This window comes from Lodderomyces elongisporus, chromosome 5, assembly GCF_030384665.1.
Source record: "Lodderomyces elongisporus chromosome 5, complete sequence".
Taxonomy (NCBI): Eukaryota; Fungi; Ascomycota; class Pichiomycetes; order Serinales; family Debaryomycetaceae; genus Lodderomyces; species Lodderomyces elongisporus.
In genome coordinates, this window is record NC_083677.1 from 774185 (window position 1) to 791350 (window position 17166).

At 36.3% G+C, this 17166-nt stretch overlaps 5 protein-coding genes across 5 annotated transcripts; 4 read left to right on the forward strand and 1 right to left on the reverse strand. All coding sequences in view use genetic code 12, as the record gives it.

The window, feature by feature from the left end:
- Positions 1 to 2529: 2529 nt before the first annotated feature.
- Positions 2530 to 4989, forward strand: PVL30_004154 (uncharacterized protein; the record flags this gene model as incomplete). The annotated part of the gene is made up of 1 exon (XM_001524415.2): positions 2530 to 4989. One exon carries the CDS (start codon positions 2530 to 2532, stop codon positions 4987 to 4989), a length of 2460 nt encoding a protein of 819 aa, XP_001524465.2.
- A 2344-nt stretch (positions 4990 to 7333) lies between these two features.
- On the forward strand, positions 7334 to 9115 carry PVL30_004155 (uncharacterized protein; the record flags this gene model as incomplete). The annotated part of the gene is made up of 1 exon (XM_001524417.2): positions 7334 to 9115. The coding sequence occupies one exon, from the start codon at positions 7334 to 7336 to the stop codon at positions 9113 to 9115; it is 1782 nt and encodes a 593-aa protein (XP_001524467.2).
- A 319-nt stretch (positions 9116 to 9434) lies between these two features.
- On the forward strand, positions 9435 to 10508 carry PVL30_004156 (uncharacterized protein; the record flags this gene model as incomplete). The annotated part of the gene is made up of 1 exon (XM_001524418.2): positions 9435 to 10508. One exon carries the CDS (start codon positions 9435 to 9437, stop codon positions 10506 to 10508), a length of 1074 nt encoding a protein of 357 aa, XP_001524468.2.
- Positions 10509 to 12207: 1699 nt separating this feature from the next.
- On the forward strand, positions 12208 to 14136 carry AXL2 (polarity establishment/cellular polarization; the record flags this gene model as incomplete). The annotated part of the gene is made up of 1 exon (XM_001524419.2): positions 12208 to 14136. The coding sequence occupies one exon, from the start codon at positions 12208 to 12210 to the stop codon at positions 14134 to 14136; it is 1929 nt and encodes a 642-aa protein (XP_001524469.2).
- Positions 14137 to 14443: 307 nt separating this feature from the next.
- PVL30_004158 (uncharacterized protein) lies at positions 14444 to 16084 on the reverse strand (the record flags this gene model as incomplete). Its single annotated transcript, XM_001524420.2, has 1 exon — positions 14444 to 16084. One exon carries the CDS (start codon positions 16082 to 16084, stop codon positions 14444 to 14446), a length of 1641 nt encoding a protein of 546 aa, XP_001524470.2.
- Positions 16085 to 17166: the final 1082 nt, after the last annotated feature.

Genomic DNA, 17166 nt, shown 5'->3' on the forward strand with positions numbered 1-17166 from the left:
TTTATATTTCTTTTTTTTAGCCCCGGGAGAAGGATGACACATTTCGTTTAACACAAATTGTCGCTTATGTAATCGGTAATCGGTAATCGTTTAAAAGACTAGAAAATAAAATGCCTCAGTTTCTCTTTCTTCAACACTTTTACCAATCGATTTCATCAAAACGTTTTTTTCAATTACAGTAAATAATGGGATACAGAGCTTCAAGGAACAAAAGAGAAGAAGAAGTAAAGCAAGAAAAGATTTGAAAAGGGAGTTATCATTACTGTTTTTCAAAAAGAAAAGAGATATAAAATCAATATCCTTTTTTGTTTCTCTCTTATATGTCTCCTCTTTGTTTGTCTATATAGTTTTTTATTTCCATGTTAAAAAGAAAAAGAAAAAAACCAACTTTTGGCTCTTATCCAGCTCCGATATAAAAGATCAGGGGCTCACACTTCTTTTTTGTCATACGTTTATTTTTCTAGTTAGATAGTTTGGGCAAAGATTTCGATCCTTCATCAAAATAAAAATTAACATAAATATAAAAAACAATAATAAAATAAATACAAATTCATAGAGGGGAACAATAAAATAACTCTCTCCATAACCAACACGTCAAATAAGTAGAAAGATGCAATAGTAAAAGGAGAAGAAAATAAACAACAACAACAACAACAATAAAAACAGTCATGGTATGTCTAGCAAGTTAGTGGCGAAATTGAAAAAAAAAGGGGGGGGGGGGGGAAGGATATGTGCGTCGTGAGAGAGAAGAAGGAAACTAGTGACGCCAAAAATGTAAAGGTTGGAAAATAAAAATAGTATTGTACTGAACTACTCTTCTCCAAGTCTAGTTCTAGGGTAAAGTTTATGGAAAAAGCTGATGCCACCAAATAAAACTCTCCAAACATCAAATAAGAAATTGGAAAAAAGGAAAAAAGAAAGGCAAAAAAAGAATGGAGTATATCTGTGCTTAAATTGAGCCATCTTACGGAGACGCTTAGTAAGACTTGAGGATTACTAAGAAATACACAGAGCAAATCGATCAATGCACAAAAGTAAAAAAAAGCCTCCTTCGTGCTAACTGCAACTTAAGGTTGTTGTTGTTGTTGTTGTTGTTGATATGCGGGTGAGAAAGAGGGAAATAGTGATTAGAAAAGCTCTGGTGCACATGAAAACATACTTACCAATAGCATTTACAAGCACCTTCAGTACAGAATATTGGTATATACCACAGTTGCAAAAGAAGTAAAACTTAGCTGTCTCATTTTGTTACTTATCCTTCTTTTATTTTGTTTTTTTTCTAACATTGCCGGTACTTCCATCAACATTCTTTTTGAAAAATAGAAAAGTGGATAAACAAAACTCTTGAAATGATATAATGGTAAAAAAAAGTTGTACTTGAAAAAGCTCAATTTCTTTTCTTTTCTTTTCTTTTCTTTTGCAGATGAATTGTTTACATAATGATATAGACATAATATGCACCGTTTGCTAAAATGAGGGGGTTTCAAAAACGATTTCCGTGGATCACGATATGCGCATCTCGTTGGTGCGGTTATGAAAACTGAAGACTAGAAAAAAGTATTAAAAATAAAAAAAGACACGATCACGGATAGTAGAGTAGGTCGGGAACAATTACTCATACAATTGTACGGTATTACTAAAACAATTAAAGGTAAGCTGGTAAGGTTAAAAATACTTTTATGGTATAAAGAGAAAAGATGGTTTGTGGAAAAAAAAAAAGAGCAGCAGTCTTTAACAAACTTATATATAAATATATATATATATATGAACATATATATATATATACCACAGACCTGCCCCACTTTGTAAATCAAAATCTTCCTCATTCTTCAAAACTTCAATAGTCACATTATAAACCCTTCTTTTGCTGCCGTCCCCCTTTTTTTTATTTTTGGTTGTCTACAAGCTCAAAGCAATCTCTACTGCAAAAAGGGACTACTTAAAGTCATTCATTGGCTTTCCTTCCACATCACATTTATCACCTTTTTGAACTAAAACATTAGAGCAATCCACACCCCACCCTATACTTTTTCCTTGAGAAGAAAAAGGTGCACGTGACTCATATATATACATATATATATATATTTATATATACATATTTATATATATAATTTGCATACATATATACCTACACACTCACACTCACACTTACACTTACATTTTGTCTTGTCGTTTCCCCTAATAAGATAAGCTCCTGTGCACCTTTCTCGCTTCCTTGACTGCAAAAATAGAGCAACTCATCAAAACAGGGAATATATTTCTGGTCAGTTTTATTTCATTCATTCAAATATATACTTGATTCTTCTTACAAGATTTGTTTCCAGAATTCGAGATCTTAAACTAGATTTAACTCAAAAAAAAAATAAAAAAGACTGTATCCTCTTACTTCATTATCAAATTCATACTCAAATACTCAAATTCAAAGTTTCTATATTGAAACATCGGACATTATATACAATTATCTCAACTTTGCAAAAAAAAAAAAAACAAAAGCAAATAGAATATAAAGATTTCAAAAACACGTCAATGATGCTTCAATTTAAACAGCGCTTTACTTTACAGAACTTTAGGTTCCTGCTACGGAATCTTTATGACCCCATTGCACTTATCATCTATGCATTAGCATTCAACACAACATCTGCCATACAATACTCCAACTTATCGAAACGGCTACATTATGTCAACTTTGTTCCCATCACAAGCATAGCAATGATCATCTTCATTCTCATACTAGAACTATACCTGAGGTTCTTTGAAAAAATACAACTCCGTTCCAAATGGGCTAAAGCAAGTCACTGGGTCATTCAAAACATTTTCAAGAAACTCTTTTGGCTTTGCTTATTTGTCATGTGTATACTCACAGTAGTGCAATTATCACAGGGCCAAACTACAAACCCATTAATTGTTAGCGATCATGAGGTACAGGAATTGAATCTCAACAAAGGTCAACGTGCTGGATACATGATTATTGAATTAATATGCGTTATACTCAACTGCGCCGTGCTTAGTATCTGGTGGAACACTACAATGTCCACCGTGCATTTGCTATTTGCTGGCTTGAATGTCTTTCAAATATTGATCAGTATTAGTATTATCCAAATCAATTTGAACTTGATCAACTTGTCACAGGATAGTCCAGCAAAGAAGATGCACAATTTGTTTGTCTTGTGTGGATCATTTATGATTGGTCAAAGTATTATGGGATTATGCATCACCATTTCTCTCAATGAGAAAAACAGGTTAAGCATACTCATTGGAAGATTGATCTTTACATACGATGTATTCATTTTCTTTTTGGGATTGTTGTACATTGCATGCACTGCTGTTGCCAGTGTAAAGTTTGATTACAAGCCAAAGGAAGGATTGAATGAGGTGCCCATCAGTCTTCCCGTCCTATTCGGAGTTAGTGTCGGCATTTCGCTTGTCGCGTTTTGTTGCACGCGGTATTTCCGAATCAGAGTGCAGCAAAATGTTTACCAAGTTGAAGAGTACGATTTGGGCTCCTTAACTCAACACCAAAAGCAAGGATGGAGTAAATTGATTGACTTGAACAAGAAATATAATGGAGGAGTCACCGGTGACTATGTACTTAGTCTTATGGAAAACTATACGCATGCAGATTTGCCAGGCATGAGATGCAAAGTGTTACGAGTCTATAGTAAATCAGAAAAATCGGAAAAGGAATACAATGAAAAAGACAAGAAATTGCGCAACAATGACAACAATGATAATGATTTGGAAAGACAAGTTTCGCAAAAGACATTTGTACACAAGGGAGAATTACACGAAAAGCTGATGAATCATCATAAAAATAGGGGTAAATTGAGTACTCCCTATGATGATTTGGACCATGAATCACTATTATTTGCAAACGAGCCCACTTTGGCCGAAGCAGATATTTCAATGATGTCACTTGAAGAAGAGTACAAGCCATTGAGTAAGAATCAGTTGAAGAAATTAGCCAAAAAGAATAAAAAAGCTAAAAAGGAGGCAGAGCTACAGTCCTTGGAAAATAATACTGAAAAATTTTACCAAGAATTGATGAACACCCAAGCATTAGTACTCTTGACCATTGTTGAAGAGTTTGATTTGAGTGAACGGATTCCTGGTTGGATTGGCAAAAAACTAAACAAGTGTTTTGGCAAAAATTCGAAATGGCCACTCTTGTGTATAAAGTTTGGTCTTCTTGGGTTCCATTGGCCATTTAAGAGATCCACATTTTATTGCTCTTCAACAAAGAAGCCAGTTGCCAGAAGTGCTAGTGTGCTCTATGCAATTTCACAATGGAATGCCAAGAATGAGAAATGTACTGTGATGCTTGATCCGGGATACAAAGATGCTAACTTTGAAGCCGGTGTCGACTACTCCGGATGGATCAAGATCAACTTGCCCAACAGTCATATCATTGACCTTCGTCCTTACCATAACCAGACCAGTGCAGATTTCTTCAAAGCAATCAAGTATAGGAACCAAGACAATGCGTTTAAACAAGCCAGTGGAGTTGTGGATGAGTCGTACAATTTCAATTTTGAAAATTGTCAAGAAATCATTGTGATGAATGACCATATTGCACGACTGAGGCAAGAAAGCGGACAATCGTCACAACTTTTGCATCCCGATTGGGAGTTTATCTACAACTTGGGTAACTACACCAATGATCAAAAGTATAGGTCGTTGTTATTCTTGAAAGTTGGTGACGAGATTATTGCCTCGTGTGTTATTTTCCGTCTTGGAGAAACAATGACTTCGGATATCCAAGGGTTGGACCATGAGATTAGCAAAAAGTACAAGGCATACTTTGTAATGATGCAGGAGGTGATCAAGATAGGAATGAGGGAAAATGTTAGTTTTATTGATTTTGGGCCGACTACAGAAGATGCCAAGGTGGCTATTGGGTGTAGTGTTGTGCCCTTGATAGGATCATTATACCCTAGGTATAAATTGATGGGTCCCATTATCAGATTTGCTGCTAGCAAAGTAGATGTCTAAACATACAAACTCGAAGAAGTTTTTATCATGATTTTCAGTTCCTATATTCATTGCATTATACATATATGTGTGTATGTACATATTCTCCGTCTTTTTTTTTTATTATTTGTGTGTTTGTTTCACTACATAGATTATGATAAAGAGAATCAATTTTATTACTAAATTATTTGCAAAAACTATTGCTAGAGATGTTAGTTTTAGTTATTGAAAAGAAAAAAACAACAGCAAGAAGAGGCAAGAATCAAAAGTGTTTAATGATTGCAAAATGTTGTTGAAGTTCACGTAGTAAAGATTTCTTATGAGTAAGCTGCACTGTCATAGTTTTAAGCGCTTCTCAAATATAATAAAAGCCTCTCAAAAATACAAACAGAGAGACAAATACACATACATACATACACACATACAGACATACAGACATACATACATAAAGACATACATACAAACAAATAGACATTGTCTCTTTCGCGCGCTCTCTCTCTCTTCTTCTCCTCAGCCCCCTTTCCATCCACACACACTACTTCCCCCTCCCCCCGAACCTCTCGTTTCTCCTGCCCCCCCCCAACCTCGTTTTTTAACAAATTACAAAAATAGATTCCACGCTTTGCAGGTGGGCTATGCTTATGTGGAAAGTCCTTACTTTCAGCCCCTTCTTCCCACAACTTCAGCCTTTGTAACAGACTCAAATCCTCCACTCCCCCTCGTTTCCTTTCTTTTCTTTTCCTTTCTCCTTACCCTTAGAATCAATGCTATGCCTCAGCAGTTGAACGATGGAATTGAGGAAAAAATAAAAGCAATTAAACAGTTTTCTTTTGTAGAACACTTTAACAAACTGTTTATAAGAATCTTGTAGCCTGTACAGTATACCTTTTTAAAGAAGTAAGAAAATAAAAATAAAAAGAAAACAAATCCCCCCAATAACCTTTGTCGTCAATAACAATTATATCTAGAGATGATAATACGCGGAGTTAAGCCCAATCGTTTTTATGTTTACTAGTTTGTAATGTGTGTGTGTGTATGTGGTTAGGAGTGTGAGTATGAGATAGTGAGTGTGAGAGAGCGAGTATGTGAGAGTGTGTGTGTCTAAAGAAGGTTGGAGAACAAGAGGCGAGAGAGGAAAAGAGGTTCATGATGTTTTGTTCAATGGTCTCGCAATGTTAGGAAAACCTACATCATCCTTGTTGGTTTTTCCTCTTGCCTTTCATTGTTTTGTCCTCTTCTTCGTATCTTAAGTCTGTTGCTAAATATAACATACTGCCAGATTGTGCCCTTCTTATTTGATTGTCAACTAGGCAAAGAAACAAAGACTTTTGAAAAGACCATGAAATACTCTATGAAGAATAGTTAAGAAAAGGAAGAATTAGAAATGATAAAAAAAATTGAAAGAGCTGGGGATTTGACACACATCAATGTTTTGAAAGAAAGAACTTTATAAATATATATAAAAAAAAAACCAACCATAATATTCATGGAATAGTCTATATAACCAGTTCAATCTTCTTTGCCTTATTATTTTCTTCTTTTGTACTGCATCAGATTTTATCAAAAGCTTCAATTTGAAATATACCCTATAATATCTTTCTTTTTCTGTTATCCTTCTCCTTCCCACTCCAAGTATAAACTATTAATCATTCTTGTTATTTAAACCAATAAAGAAAGCATGAAAGCCAGCATCAATATCCGTAACAAACTCAAGATTGGGCTCAACCAACATAAAAAGTATTTCCGTGCTCAGTGGCTATATGATCCAATTGCACTTATTGGCTACTCCCTAATATTTAACATAGTGACAACAGCTCTTTATTCGATATATACAAGAAAACTACATTACGCTAATGGAGTTCCCATTATGTGCATAATCACAAATATATTTATACTCATAGAAAAAATTCACCTTCGATTCTTTAACAACTTTCAACCGAAATTTGCAAGACCAAAATGGGTAAGGGTCTATGTTTACAATTTTTTCAAAGTTGCATTTTGGGTCTGGTTATTGGTGATGTGTATCAGTACTGCTGACGAATTATCAGAGGGGAATGGGGCAAACCCTCTAGATTTGGTTGAGAGTGATTTAAATTATCTAGATATAAGCGATTACAACGTCAATTGTTACATAGTAGTTGCCCTCATTTCATTACTACTCAACTGCGCAGTGTTGAGTGTTTGGTGGAGCTCAAAATTAAAGTCTTTTTATTTGTTGTTTGCTGGAATTAACATTGTCCAAATTCTTATTAGTGTTAGTATCATTCAATTAAATGTTGGCCTACTAAACACCTCACACAACAAAAAGGCAAAAAAGTATCATGATCTATTCATCATGTGTGCTGCCTTTATGATTGGACAGAGCATGTTGGGTTTAGGCTTGCTCCTCATTATAAATGACAAGAATCGTTTACACCAGATAATTGGGAAATTTATATTTTCATATGATATGTTGTTGCTCCTCCTTGGAATGTTTTATCTTGCATGCACAGCAGTTGCAGGAGTAGCATATGGCTCTATATCAACAGGTGAGATTGCTGAACTCCCTCTCACTATTCCAATTTTGTTTTTCTTAAGTTTTTTAATCATTATCATCAAATTCGGATGCACGCGATACTTTAGAAGAAGAGCAGCACCAAATAAACTACAAGTTGTAGAATACGACTTGTGTCAGCTCAATAAGCATCAGAAACGAGGTTGGGCTAAATTGATTGACTTGAACAAGAAATACAACTCTGGCGTTTCAGGAGATCACGTGATTAGTTTAATGGAAAACTATGTGCATGCTAAGTTGCCAGGTATGAAATGTAAAGTGTTGAGAGTTTATAACAAGAGCGTAAAAGCGGAACATAACTATGAAAGTGAGAAAGAGAATGCTAATAAAAATGAAGCAAAGAGCCAGGGTGATGTCGATATTGCACTTCAAAATAATACATCAAAGAATGACAAGGCTGATGTACACGTTAAAGAAAAGAGTATTGTTAAAACACCATACGATGAGTTGGACCAAGAAACTGTTCTATTCCAAAATGCTCCTACATTACTCTCTAGTGAACTTTCGATCCAATCACTTGAAGAAGAGTACAAGCCATTGAGCAAGAATCAGTTGAAGAAATTGGCCAAAAAGAAACAAAAAGCTAAAAAGGATATGGAACTCCAAGCTTTGGAAAATAATACCGAGGAGTTTTACCAAGAATTGATGACGACCCAGGCATTAGTACTTTTAACAATAATTGAAGAGTTTGACTTGAGTGAAAGAATACCAGGGTCAATTGGGAAAATGTTGCACAAACTTTTTGGCAAGAATTCTAAATGGCCACTATTGTGTATAAAGTTTGGTCTTCTTGGATTCCATTGGCCATTTAAGAGATCCACATTTTATTGCTCATCAACAAAGAAGCCAGTTGCCAGAAGTGCTAGCGTATTGAGCGCAATCTCGTACTGGAACAAAAAAAATGAGAAATGTTCAGTGATGCTTGATCCGGGATACAAAGATGCTAGTTTTGAGGCTGGAGTAGATGCTTCCGGGTGGATCAAAATCAACTTGCCCAACAGCCATATTGTCGATTTACGTCCCCACCACAATCAAAATAGCACTGAGTTTTTTAAAGCAATCAAGTATAGGAATCAAGACAATGCGTTTAAGCAAGCCAGTGGAGTTGTGGATGAGTCGTACAATTTCAATTTTGAAAATTGTCAAGAAATCATTGTGATGAATGACCATATTGCACGACTGAGGCAAGAAAGCGGACAATCGTCACAACTTTTGCATCCCGATTGGGAGTTTATCTACAACTTGGGTAACTACACCAATGATCAAAAGTATAGGTCGTTGTTATTCTTGAAAGTTGGTGACGAGATTATTGCCTCGTGTGTTATTTTCCGTCTTGGAGAAACAATGACTTCGGATATCCAAGGGTTGGACCATGAGATTAGCAAAAAGTACAAGGCATACTTTGTAATGATGCAGGAGGTGATCAAGATAGGAATGAGGGAAAATGTTAGTTTTATTGATTTTGGGCCGACTACAGAAGATGCCAAGGTGGCTATTGGGTGTAGTGTTGTGCCCTTGATAGGATCATTATACCCTAGGTATAAATTGATGGGTCCCATTATCAGATTTGCTGCTAGCAAAGTAGATGTCTAAAAATACGTTAATAATGTTTAATTGTTGAATACATTCATTCCTCCGCTTCTGTTCTGTTCTGTTCTGTTCTGTTCTGTTTTGTTCTTTTCTTTTTTTTTTGATTTTTTTAATTCTCTTTTTTGCAACCGAGATGTTGATTGTAAATGAGTTCGTTTTACATTTTATTTTTGTGTAACTTGCTCTTCTTCCAAAAAAATATTATTGTCGCAACTTTTCTCGAGATCAGAAGAAAAAGTGCGTGGCAACTATTATCTAATCATCATTACAACTAACGGAAATCACTATCAAGACTATATTCTCAACTTTGTTGATCCTCAAGATGAATAGTGAGGGTCTAGACAAGTCATCAATATATGATGCCCATTACAATAAACTTAAACATGTATCGGACACATTTAAGCGTCGTTACAAGGTAACGCTAAATGAGGTTTTGTTCCTTGCATCATTTGTGGCGAATTTCATTTTATCGAGATTGATTCATTTTGGACTGCCCCAAGAAGAAGTGTACAACTATTACAATGATAAGAGAAATGTGCTTAACCAGTGGTTTGTCAAACGCGGATGGGGATGGACTACTTTGGCTGTAGTGTTGTTCTATTCCTTATTTGCTGTGCCGCAAATATTGAATTCTAATTTAACAACTGCAACAGCAGCACGAACAACAGCAACAGCAAGAAGAGTGGATGAAAATGAAGATGATTCAGTTCTGGTGAGTGGGAAAAAGGAAAAGAAACTTTACACTACCAAGTCTGAAAGGTTAAGCAAGTATTTGTTTGGGGCTATTGTGCGATACCTTCTTCTGACCATATGGTGGGTTTTATTTACACAATGGTGTTTTGGTCTTCCTATCATGGACAAGATTTTCGTTGTTTCTGGAGGTGCTTGTGTTATTGAGCCACCGCAATTTGCTGCATCGCAGCAAAAGATAAGCAACAGTCAACATTTGTTTGGGAAATTTATTCAAGATTTGGAAACGTTGGTTTGGAGAAGTTCTTCTGTTTCCTCGTATCATTGTAGGAAGTTACGAGGTAACTGGGAAGGAGGACACGATCCACTGGGCCATGTGTTTTTAATGATCCATTCTAGTTTGTATTTGTATTTGGAGTGTGCGGCGTGGTTTGATTGGAAGTCTTTGGTGAGATGCGTGTCGTATGTATACAGAAAGTTGCAGAATTATGGAGGCAAATCGTTGGTTAGAGGATTTGAACATAATGAAAAGTTGTTTGTAGGTGAGTTGGCACAGTTGAGTGTTGTTTTGTTGATTTCATTATGGTGGTTTATGTTGCTTATGACTAATATGTATTTCCACTCGATTGCCGAGAAATTGGTTGGTTTAGTATTTGGATACGTTGGAGTATTTGCTATATACTTTGTGCCGAGATGGGTGAAGTGAGAGTGAAGAATATATTAATGAGAAAGAGAAAGAGAAAGGGAAAGAGAATGAGGAAATGAAAAGATAATGAAAGGTAAAGCAAATGCAAGTGTAATAGACTTTAGAATAGATTAAAATGTTTTTGATTTGAACAAATTTTGAGATGCCTCTTGCTCTTGAGAACCAAACAAGTAAAACTGTTTGTTGATAGTGAAACAAATTTTATTTAAAAAAAAAGATAGGAAAGAATAATAGGACCTAATAAACTTTAGTTAGCTCGTATCACGTGATCACAAAAATCTAGCTAGATGTCGTCACATGACGTTAGCAAGCTTTTTCCTCTCTCTCGCTCTCTCTCTCAGTTTAATTTTTTCTTTTCTTTTCCTTTTTTTTTTGGTTTGGCACAAAATATGAAATGAGAAACAAAAGAAGAAACCACATTTGTTTAATGCAATCAATTTGGCTTTTCTCATTCCTTTTGTCTATCTTTTCATTAATAATAAACAGTAACTCATCGTCAAAAATTTTTTAAAAAAAAGGGGCAACTGGCGTGAAAGAAAAAGGAATGAGTTTTCATATTCTGGATAAAAAGAAAAAAAAATACTTAAACTATAAGAACAACAACAACAAAGGGGGAGGGTTAGTTAAGAAAGGCATGGTTGGTATATATATATCAAGTATTGTATATATCGTGTAGTTTGTACGCGTAAGTCCCTGTTAGTTTCTTTCAGTTGGTTGAAGTCAAAGGCAAAAATGAAATAAAAAATTAGAATTTGAAACGCGTATTCCATTCTTACATTTTTATTAATTCCTGTTTGGGTCAAAAGCAATTTTTGTTTTTGCCGCAACAGCCAAACAATCAGAACCAACAAACACAAAGGAGGAAAAATACCGCGCCAGTTTCTCCCTTCATACAATAGAGAGAGGTGTGCCTGTATGTTTGTCTAAGGAGAGGAAGATGAGTGCTACAACGACGCGTGAAAATGCGAGAAAATGTAAACACATGCACAGAACCATGAAACAAGAAATTACCACCCACCTACCCACTTTCACAACCACTACTACTCTAAAGTCTCAAAGTGCCACTAACACCACTACTATACGGCTGCTATTGTTACATTGACTTACAGATAAGCTCACAAAGTGGGCATATCTCACATCTTATACAGTTTTAGACTATTCCTTTTATTATTTCTAATAATAATAATAATAATAGTAATAATAACAATAACAATAACAATAACAGTAGCAGTAATAATCTTGCAAACTCTGCTAACCCAGTTGGTTAGCTAAATTAATTACAGATTACAGCTAATTGGAAAAGTAATTGGATGGTAAAGAAGAAAGAAAAAATTGCTTCACTTCACTCCTGAGTTTCACCAATTTCACCACTTTTGCTTTACTTTTACCATCTTTTGAAACCATCACTCACCCACTCACTCACCACCATCACCACCATCACCTCCAACTACTACTACTACTACTACTACTACTACTACAGTTTCAGCAACAACATAGGAAGCCAAATTATCATCTTGACATCACGTCCAATAGCTTCCACGCATACAAACACTGATACTGAAATTGAAACTAACACGTACACACACACATGCATATGTTGTTGCCTTTCCCACAACGACAGCTGCTACTACAGCCATTATATTTGATATACCTCCTATTACTCCTACAGTTGACCAGTCATGTCCACGCAACAATATACATGGGCTTCCCATTCAACGAACAATTACCAAATGTAGCCAGAGTTAACGAAGCTTACACATTCACATTTGCGAAATCCACATACAAATCTACTAGCGAAGGAGGCTCTGATAATATCCAGTACAATGTCACATCACTACCATCGTGGCTCTCATTTGACTCTGAAAGCAGAACATTCACAGGTACCCCAGACTCATCGGACGAGGGGGAGTTTCAAATCACACTTGTAGGAGTAGACCAACTGGACGATTCAAGTATGGAAAACTCGTACTCAATGGTTGTATCTTCACTGCCTGACTTGGACTCAAACAGTTTTAATTTATACGATGAATTGACTTCAATGGGCCAAACAAACGGAGGCGATGGTCTCGTCCTCAAGCAAGGAGACGAATTTAGCTTTACATTCCCCAAAATTGACGACTCAGTTGCCTATTATGGAAGATCCTCCGATAGAACATCTTTGCCCAATTGGGTCAAATTCAGTGGTAATACATTCTCGGGTACGGTCCCTTATGCAACCCTGGAAAATTCACCTTCTCAAGCATTCAACTTGAACTACATCGCAACTGATATTGCAGGCTACGCTGCAGTGGTTAAAACTTTTGAAATTTTAGTTGGAGGACACCAATTATCTACCGACTTGAAAGAAGCCATAGAAATCGAAGGATATAAGAATGAAGAGGTTGAAGAAGACGTTCCACTTTCGCACGTCTTTTTAGATGGTGCACAAATTGCTAAAGAGAACATTTCTTCAGTTATAGGTGATGACTTGCCAGACTATTTGGAATTAGACACAAGTGACTACACTATAAGTGGCACATTACCCAATGACGAAAGTGATGGCTCAAACTCAACAACGTTTAATGTACAAATAGAGGATATCTACGGAAACAAGGTACAAATACCCTATTCAGTGCGAATAAGCAAAGAAACAAGTCTGTCTTCGATCTATGAAAGCAGTTACACCGCCTCAAGTTCTTCTTCTTCTTCTACTACTTCTTCGTCGTCGTCGTCACTGTCGCGCTCTCTGACTACATCCTCTGCATCTGCCTCAGCAACATCATCATCATCATCTACAGCTGAGACATCTTCTGCTGCAGCTGCAGCAGCAACAATTCATAATAAATCAAGCAATAACAATCTTGCAATTGGTTTAGGAGTAGGACTCGGTGTGGGCATTCCGCTCTTGGCTCTTTTGATTCTCGGGTTATGTTGCTGTTGCAGGAGAAGGAAAAATAAAGATAAGACTGCTTCAGCTTCTACTGCTGCTGGAGCTGGCGCTGGCGCTGCTGCTGCGGCGGCGGATATGGAAAAGGGCACATACGACGATGCTTCGCCTGGGTCCAACTATACTGCAACAAGTACCTCGTTTGCTCCATTAACACAATTAACTCCTGCCAGTGTATCACAGCTCAATTTGATGAAACTTGAAAAATCAGCCGCAGCCAACGACTCTGATCTATCACTATCCTCATTAACGACGCACGTTAACGATGAAGACCAGCAATTACAGCAACAACAACAACAACAACAACAAAACCATCTAGACTCACAAGGAGAACAACAACAACCTGTTGTGACAAGTTGGCGAGCGGATGCCAAAACAGATAATAAAGAAGTAACTTCTCAAGCGCAAGATCCACTTCGATTCAGCACGGCGACAACTTCTACAGTGAATACAGATAACTTGTTCACTGTACGCTTAGTCGATGATAATAACGGTGACAACTCTGCAAGACTGTCGAATCAAGTTTACTCGCGTCAAAGTGGAAACACCAGTAAAACAGCCTCACAATTAATGCTAGTCCCTGAAGCCAATTTAGTGGAGTTTACTACACGAAGAGGTAGTTTACGAGACTCGAGTTTTGAACCAGACCATGTACACATGGAGGAACGTGCCAGCTTCCACCTGAATGATGATAGCGTATGATTATAATAATAAATTCTTCAAAAAACAAAAAGATGATGAAAATAAATTAAAATAATAATAAAAGAAAGTAAAAACAATAGAAAGGAAAAGAAAAGAAAACTTAGATACCAGACAAAAGAAACTAAATTAATAAAAAAAAAACAAGGATAATAAGAAAAATTTAATGTTATGAATGTTTTAGACCAATGCTTATATACGTGTGAGTAATTGATATAGTTAATGTAATTAATAGAAGATGATATGCCGTGAAATTTTATCAACATTGAAACGAAAAATGTAGATATTGTGCATTTGGTCATGTAAATGTTTAACGAATACTTGGAGGTAAGGTTTCAACGTATTGTGCAGTGTCGCCAGCACGTCTTCTTCCACCAACATAAGTCATCATCTCGGAATACGTTTGAGGTATCACTGAACAATAGCCAACTTCACTTTCAGAATAAGAGTCTTTGGGAACAAAAAAGGAATAGATAAATGTTCCAGCTGCGGTCTTGCCTCCTTCTTTACTTGGCTTTCCAGTAGGACCGCCTTCAAGTTGCTGTGTCCATGTATCAACTTTAACTTGAATTAATGTACCTGCCTCATTCAAAAATGCATCTGGATTGGAACTGATCTTGTTCATTGGTGGTAGTTTGAAATTAAATGGTGAGTGGCTATTACCATCTTGTTCTTTCAACTCAGCTTTTGCAGTATCATCATGAAGATGTTCAGTATATGATATGGTTGCATTCATTGTGAGAACTGAACCCACAGGTACTGGGCTCTTGAACGTAGTAGAGTCCAAACTCACGAACCTGGGTCCAGCTCCCGAGAATGTTGCTGCTGTACAGTAAGCCAACTCAAAAGATTGACGTAACAAGTAGCCTCCAAATATCATATAGGAATGACGGTTACGATATTGTGGTTGCATAAACAATGTAGACTCTTGGCTTGTATCTTTCATGAATGAGACGCCTGTAGATTTGGTGATGTGTTCAACCTTGTCATCTGCGATAAGAGCTTTGGTAGATCTCCACATATCGTATATCAATTTCGACTCCTCTGGTGTTGGTTCAATCATCCTGTGGTTCTTGGCCATCAATTTCTTCTTTGCATTATGGGATTCGGCTTTGCGATAATCAATCCAGTCTTGTTCAGTTATGGGAAGGAGTCTATTGATGGGGAAACTTTTGCCGGTTACTGGGTGTCTTGCCACAAAAGTGAAATTGGCAGTTAAAAACACATTCTCATCGGGTAAAGCACCTTCATTGGTCAAGCTTGATTCCTCAATATCGGTTTCGAATGCATAGCCTTTAACTGTGATTTCCATTGAACTTTTACCGGTCCATGTCACACTTCCAGCAAGCACAAAGTTATAATTCATAATCTCATCTACTTTTTTCACCATATAGATTCTATCAACACTTGCTGTAACATTGACAGGTTCGGCAGGTGAACAATGTCGATATGCAATTCTTCCAGCCAATGCATCAAGATCTTGAAACAATTGGCCAGCACGTAATCTTCCAAATGCATTAATGTATGCATCGCAGAGCCATTTGTCCTTTTTGAAAGGTAAAAGCAAGTATGAAAATGAATCCTCTCTAGTCTTTTCAATCACATCGGTGGTAATAGGGTTAACATAAGTAAAACTTCCAATTTTCTTACCCTGAGCTTCAAGTTTCTCCCTCTCCTTTAACGCGTCAATCCATGTTGCCTTGTTTGGATTGGTTTGCAAGTCACGCAAGTCAGCAAGAATTGTTGCAGCGGCATCGGCAGCATCAGCTGGTTCTTGCGAGCCAGCTTTATCTATACGGTGAAAACGAGGGGCCGGTGTTGAAGTTGATGCAGCATCGTCATTAATAGGAACAGGAGCTTGTGAGTTGAAACGAATATGTGTGTACACTGGGATAAGTGAGGATTGATGAGTTGCTTGTTTAGCAATTGAGCAACGAATTGATCTGAGCATTATTGTTGTTTTTCAATATATACGCAAATATGATGGTATCAAAGCAAAAGCAAAGAAAAAACAAATAAATTATCAAAACACAAGAAGGATTTGATTTGTAAATGTCAATGTATATAGATATATATATATATATATATTTATGTATATATCTGAAATGTATGTGTGTGTATATAAAAGTCTCGGGTTTAAACGGGATACAGATTGTATTATATATGTGTATCTAAATGAACACTTAATTCACTTTGTTACTATATACTTTTATCTGAGGTTGGAGGTGTGGGTGGAATGTGGAATGAGGTTGTAAGTAATTTCACGAGTATTTGTGAGTGTTCTGCCTCCCTATCTCTCTCCCTCTCTCTCTCTCTCTCCGATTTGGCAACTTTCATTCGAAAAGTCCTCAACATCCCCACCCACCCGAATATTACACAAAAGTTGAGTGTTTCCTCTTCCCAACACCCCAGAGTGGCAGGGTTATAATAAGTGCGAGTGCACTAAGCTGGCCAATCCGAAGTTCAACAAATGCACTTGAAACTACTGTGAAGGAGTATACAAGCGAGATAAGGGATTCAGGAATAAGAATTGCACAACAAAAAAGAGTTCGAGGAGAAGCTAAAGAAACAGATCTTGAAGAGAAATTTTTTTTAAAAAAAAAAGAGAAAAAAATAATAATACGAATAAGAATTCAAAGCAGAAATCAGTATCAACTTTAGATTGAATAAAAGTTGAGTTTGAAAAAATGGCTTAAAGTTGTTTTCTAATTAATCTATACGGTATCCATTTATAATTAAAGTCCCCATTAAAGGAAATTGTGCTGTTTGCTTTAGTAGTAGTAGTAGTAGTTGTTGTTGTTTTTTTTTTGCAGCCATTTGAGTCAAGGTTTTTGAATGCAAACACCATAATAAATTTAAAGATGGAGAAAAACACACACAATTTCTTCACTAGTGACTTCTTTGTAATGATGGTCGTATAAACCAAAAAAGAAAACGTTATAACTCAAATTAATTTGCTCTTTCAAATCTCCTGTAGAGAGTTTTATGACTAGAGATACCATTAAGTTCATGTCTTCACAATGCTAATCAAAT